The 6435-nt window shown below is 34.5% G+C and overlaps 1 protein-coding gene across 4 annotated transcripts in view; it reads left to right on the forward strand.

Annotated features, from left to right (window-relative positions):
- The first annotated feature begins 510 nt into the window (after positions 1-510).
- The window catches only part of LOC106476097 (zinc finger CCHC-type and RNA-binding motif-containing protein 1-like), a 10412-nt gene continuing 4487 nt past the window's right edge, over positions 511-6435 (forward strand). Inside the window, exons 1-4 of one of the 4 annotated variants that reach the window (XM_013936769.2) lie at positions 511-588; positions 1318-1467; positions 3716-3935; positions 4644-4759. In XM_013936769.2, the coding sequence (XP_013792223.1) occupies positions 1355-1467; positions 3716-3935; positions 4644-4759 (449 nt within the window). In that variant the 5' untranslated portion in view covers positions 511-588; positions 1318-1354. The other 3 variants (XM_022380050.1, XM_013936770.2, XM_022380048.1) reach the window with 3 other exon arrangements.

Here is a 6435-nt window from a genome sequence, read left to right on the forward strand (position 1 = left end):
AACGAATAGTGGGATTGACCGTCACATTATAACGCCCCCAAAGCTGAAAGGGCGAGCATGTTTGGTGTAACGGGGATTCGAACCCGCGACCCTCAGATTGCGAGTCAAGTGCCCTAACCATCTGGCCATGCCGAGCAGGGGTGGTAGATTAAATGAATCAAAACACAAAACACTAAACAAAACTAATTTATTAAATATAATATCATACTTTCGATACCCATGGTGGGCAGAGCACAGATAGCCCATTGTGTAGCTTTGTGCTTAACTTCAAACAAACAACTAAAAATACAAATTTTATCACTTACAAAATAAACCAATAACAAAAAAATAAATAAACTAGTAGCCTGGCCATGACTAGGTGAAAATGTTAAAAAACAATACAACGTAAATTTCTTTCATTAATTTCAATAAATAACAAAGGAATAAGGGAAACAGACCAGAAAAAGAAAAACTTAATATCAAGAACAATAATTAACAATAATTGTTTATTTTATATACGCTATAAAGAGGGCGTAGTTATTCCTCTTATATTTTACGGTTTCGTCGTATGTGATGAAAGTTAGGCTTAGAAAATAATAGAAATTTGTTGTAAGGTTTTTAAAAGTTTGAAAATCAATTATAGACGTTGAATAAAGTGTTAATATTATACAGATAAAATAACATTTATGAGTTGTGAAATCTATAGTATTAGCCTTAATATCAGTTAGGCCTAATATTTAGAGGAAAAAACAACATAATTCCAGTATTTCTTTAATTGTAGTTTATTTAATTTAAGATTTTCTTTTCTCTCTTCTTTCCTATGTAATAATATGTTTATACTAATTGTAGCGTTTCGTTTAGTATTTGGATATATTAATAATAGTATTATTACTATTAGGAAAGTGTTATTAAATTGCTTGACTTACTTTGAGATCTCTCAGGATTATTTGGTCAGTTTTTGTTCTCTCTCTCACTCTCAGTAATTTTTTTTTAAGTTTTAGTTTTTGTACAAATTGTAGTACTCTCGACCTCTGATGTTTTGTGTGAATAAAATGTTGATATTGGTTTAAACTTGCAATACCTTTATTAGAAAACGAAGGTTTTCTATTAGCAAGTTCACTAAATGTTATAAGAATGACTTATAGTTATAACTGGGCACGTGCACTATTGCCCATCATAAGATATCACTTGTAAATCATAGTATTATGATAAATTATGTCAAGTAAATAAAAAAAAATTAAAGACTAAATGAAACTACTTTTGTTGTTATTGAAACGTGTTTATTTGGATTGTATGAGTAGTTTGAGATTAATGCTTATTTTAAATTTTGTTTTATAGTTTAAAAAGGACTGGATTTGGTGGTGAAATTTTAACCATGAGTGGAGGTTTAGCACCAAGTAAAAGCACAGTTTATGTAGGTAATCTGCCTTTCTCCCTCACCAACAACGACCTTCATACACTCTTTGAAAAATATGGAAGGGTTGTTAAGTAAGTCTATCTACTCACGTTTCTGATTGAGTTAAATAAGTTAATGTTAAGTTTATGTTTTAGCATTCCATGAACTCAGCCAAAATCAATTATCTTATAACTGCTACCAGAAGATCTGTCAAAATTATACTACAATAATTACACTCACTAATAAGTAATCTTAATTATAAGTAACATTCAATACTACAAAAGTTTCTATGAAAAAAAGACAACATAAAGCATTTTATGTTATATGTAGTACCATAAAATAGTACATGGGTGGATTAGTAGTACCATAAAATAGTGTGTAGATGTTGTACACGGGTGGATTAGTAGTACCATAAAATAGTGTGTAGATGTTGTACATAGGTGGATTAATAGTACCATAAATAGTGTGTAGATGTTGTACACAGGTGGATTAGTAGTACCATAAAATAGTGTGTAGATGTTGTACACGGGTGGATTAGTAGTACCATAAAATAGTGTGTAGATGTTGTACACGGGTGGATTAGTAGTACCATAAAATAGTGTGTAGTTGTTGTACACGGGTGGATTAGTAGTACCATAAATAGTGTGTAGATGTTGTACACTGGTGGATTAGTAGTACCATAAAATAGTGTGTAGATGTTGTACATGGGTGGATTAGTAGTACTATAAAATATTGTGTAGACACTGTACATGGGTGGATTAGTAGTACCATAAAATAGTGTGTAGATGTTGTACACGGGTGGATTAGTAGTACCATAAATAGTGTGTAGATATTATACACAGGTGGATTAGTAGTACCATAAAATAGTGTGTAGATGTTGTACACGGGTGGATTAGTAGTACCATAAAATAGTGTGTAGATGTACACAGGTGGATTAGTAGTACCATAAAATAGTGTGTAGATGTTGTACACAGGTGGATTAGTAGTTTGTACAGTGTAAGGAGATTGTGTACATAAATTTGGTGTAAGGAGATTGTGTACATAAATTTGGTGTAAGGAGATTGTGTACATAAATATATATGTTTAACAATATGAACATTTAGTCAGTAGATACATTTTCATAAAGTGTCCATCAACTTAAAAAAAATGTATTTAAATATTTAAGTTGGGTCACACTGTGGAATGATAATGTAGAAAAAATAAAATGGGAGCAGAAAACACAGAACTTTGATGATGAGTACCATAAGAGTGTCCTTTGAACTACAGATTTGTATGTATTCTTTACTCAAGGTAAACATCACTGACTAATTAAACCTTATTAAAGTTTTGCACCACTACCTCATCTCCTGTGGATGGATCTTCACCAAATTTGGTATGGAGGTTCATTGGGTTTATGAGTAAATACATACAAATTTTCAGTTTTGCACCGCTACCTCATCTCCTGAATTACAGTGACTATAGAAAACATTTGTCATTAAAATAGTGAAAACAATATGGAAATGTTATCCAAAGAAAATTAACACAAAAAGAAAAATTTCTATGGTCTAAACTTTAACTAAATACCTTAATGTTTAGCCATGCATGTGAAAATTTCAGAGTTTCTAAATCTTCCAAAGAGTAAATCGAGATTATAAATCCATCCCGGGTACAATATACATTACGAAACAAGGCCTCTTGTGACATCAAAGCACGTCAAGAAGGCCTTTTAACATTAAGTACTCAGAAGGACGTTTATCATACTTTATACTCATAGGCTTGGAGATTATTTATCAGGAAACAACACATCAATGATTGTTTCTCACATAAAAGGCCAAACCAGATGAAATTCTGTTTTTTTAATGATATGAAACATCTCTACTGATTAGATAATATGTTCTAGTGAAGTTGTTGTTAAACTTCCTATTACTGGTCAACTACTTGAATTGAGAAATTATCTAGCTCATTAATTGATTGCTAGCCGGAGTACCCGTCCCCTGGACGGAAGTTATGTAAATTCACGATTAATGAAAGATTCTCTAAGGACATGAAAAGTTGCTTCCCATATATGTAATTGTAAAAAATGTCCATAAAAACCACATTCATAAAGCCAATGAACCTCCATACCAAATTTGGTGAAGATCCATCCGAAACGTAATTTTAAGATTGTCCGGTTTTATTCTTTGTAATCAAGTTTATAGTTTCTTGGTTTTACGTGTGTACAATGCGAGTTTACTTTTTTAAGTTATTAATTAATACGCATTTGTTGTCTACTGAAACTAGTAGCTTATTGTGTAGTAATCTCAACCGTGATATATGTAGTTTATGTTTTGTTTTCTAGATAATTTGTTTATCTGTATTTAGGGTCACTATCATGAAAAACAAAGAGACAAGGCAAAGCAAAGGAGTGGCTTTTGTTTTGTTCCTCGACCGAGATTCGGCACATCGATGTGTGAGAGCCCTCAATAACACTCAGTTGTTTGGCAGAACACTCAAATGTAGCATTGCTAAAGATAATGGAAGAACAACAGAGTTCATTCGTAGAAAGGACTACAAGGATAAATCTAGATGTTACGAGTGTGGGGTGAGTTACGAACATAACGTGGGAGTTACAATTTATTTTAAATATCCTCCAGTATATATTTCCACATTAGTAGATCATAAAGACAGTTGGTGTTTCAAAATTGCTTGTATTTCTTTTTATTCCTTAAATTTACCTTTTTTTATACACACTGTATGCAGCTGCTGTCTTTATACGTTGCTCTCTGTAACTCAAAATTATGTTACAATTTAACTGTTCATGGTCACATTATTCCATGACTTGTCAAAAACAAAACTTACATTCAGTACATTTTTTTTTTAATGATTTAATTGTTGAAATATTCATACTGGGAACTAGGGAAAAGAGAAGACTCTTATGATATTCCCATTGGAAATAAGACTGTTGTTGGAAAGAGAAGTAAGATGATGTTGCTGTGGGTTTTAAGAGGTCATTATGTGACCTTATGATGTGACCTTATTAAGTTGTCTTTACTCTGCATCATGAAGTCCAAGTCCTGGAAAGAATGTCCATGTCAAAAATGTTTAAATACGTGTATCTGTTGTTAACTTGTCCCCATGACAGATGTTTGAATAAGTGTATCTGTTGTTAACTTGTCCCCATGACAGATGTTTAAATAAGTGTATCTGTTGTTAACTTGTCCCCATGACAGATGTTTAAATAAGTGTATCTGTTGTTAACTTGTCCCTATGACAGATGTTTAAAACATTGTATGTGTTCTGAACTTTACAGGAATTTGGTCATTTGAGTTACAACTGCACTCATAATATGTTGGGAGACAGGGAACCCCCAAAGAAAAAAGAGAAGAAGAACAAAAGAAAAATTGAAGACGCAGATGAATATGAGGAGTAAGTTTTTTTTTTTGAAATAATGTGGAATTATCTCTTTCAAAATTACAGAATGTCTCTTAGATGTTGTTATCGTGTGGCTAGAATTTGTTGGGAAGTATGTTTATATCTCTCTTATCTCAACGACCTTTGTCTGGCTCCTTTCCTCCACCAGTGGGTTTTTGGTAGGGCATTTGACTCTTCGTAGTTATGAGCTGAGGCTGTGCAACAACATATTTCCCAAGCTCCTTCTCTTCCAGTTGACATCTCTTGTCCTCCAGCTCCTTTCCATTCCCTGCTCTTCAGTCCCAATCCTCTTCTCCCATCTGTTCTTCCATTATATTGAGGTTTCAGTGACTATCTTCTGGGCTTAAGAACAGTGGGAGGCCCATTTGGCTTGTTTTGTATATTTATTGATTGCTTTTGCAGATGTCTGTTGGGGGTTACAGGTTCTATCCATTCTTCGTTTCTCCACTCTTCTTCCTTTGCCTCCTGTTCATGTTTTTCTTTTTCATTGTTCAGGGGATTCTGTATCTTGGCAGCATCTCATTGAAGCAATATCAGACCTTTTATCCAAAGATACTATAAAAAGGGTCTCTCAATCTTCTCCGAGATTTTATTTCTTATTGTCATTCCCCAATACACTGTGGATTGGCATCAAGACATCATTCTGTCTCCTCTCTGTCAGTTTTTCAACTTTTTTCTGTTTACTGTAGTGAGTTTTTTTCTCAAGGACTTTGGATGGCCATGATCAACATCTCTGAAATTGGCCCCATACATTTTTTTTTTGTTGGATAGTGCATACATTTGATCATCACATTCATGGCTTGGGATTGAGATTCCACCATTATATGGACAACTTTGTTTAGCACCATCCCCACAGCACTTCTCTGGTTATACTCATCTCCTCCTTTGGGATGTGGCTCATCAAAGTTGGTTAGTCAAGCTGGGGAAGTCTCATTTCACACCTACCAAGTACCTGGTTCATTTGGGTGTGTTCTTCACTTCATGTGTCAGCAGAGCACAGCCTTCTACACCACAGTTGTGGGACATGGAAGGTTTGGTTTCCACAGCTATGTCCTCATCCTGTACAAGATGTTTTCTGTCTGTTGGGGACTTAGGCTTCTTTGGAACCCCTTATCCTCTGAGGTTATACTCACATATGTTTTTTAGTACGGAATCTACATGTTCATTGGAACCTCTTTTGGGATCCCTTTTCTGGAGTGGTCTCACAATCATCTTGATTTTAATTGGCTTTGCTTTTCACTTCAATACCTTTACCATTTATGACAGTGTTTAGCTTCCCTTATTTTGGTCTTCTCTTATGCATACAGCAGCACTACTGGCTGTGGATGCATTCAATCGGGAATAGTCCAATCTCTTCCTTTGTACTTACCCCAAGCTCTCTCCCTCGCTTGGGACATACCTGGTCAGTCCCTTTTGGTGATATCTTGTTGGCTGATTCGATCAGAGTTTCCTCTGCTGAGCTTTTGGACTTCCTCCCCCCCCCCGCTTCTTTTTCTGGTCTTCAACTCCTTCTTTATCAGACTCATATTTCTCTCTCCTATTCAGCTGTGTCAGCTCTGGCTTCACATGTGGGATTTGTTCAATTCCTTGCTCTTCATGTATAGCCCTTGTGTAGCTTTGTGCAAAATTCAAAAAACAAACAAACAAACATTACTGCTAGTCTCTGTGTT

Source organism: Limulus polyphemus, unplaced genomic scaffold (genome assembly GCF_000517525.1).
Source record: "Limulus polyphemus unplaced genomic scaffold, Limulus_polyphemus-2.1.2 Scaffold9802, whole genome shotgun sequence".
Taxonomy (NCBI): Eukaryota; Metazoa; Arthropoda; class Merostomata; order Xiphosura; family Limulidae; genus Limulus; species Limulus polyphemus.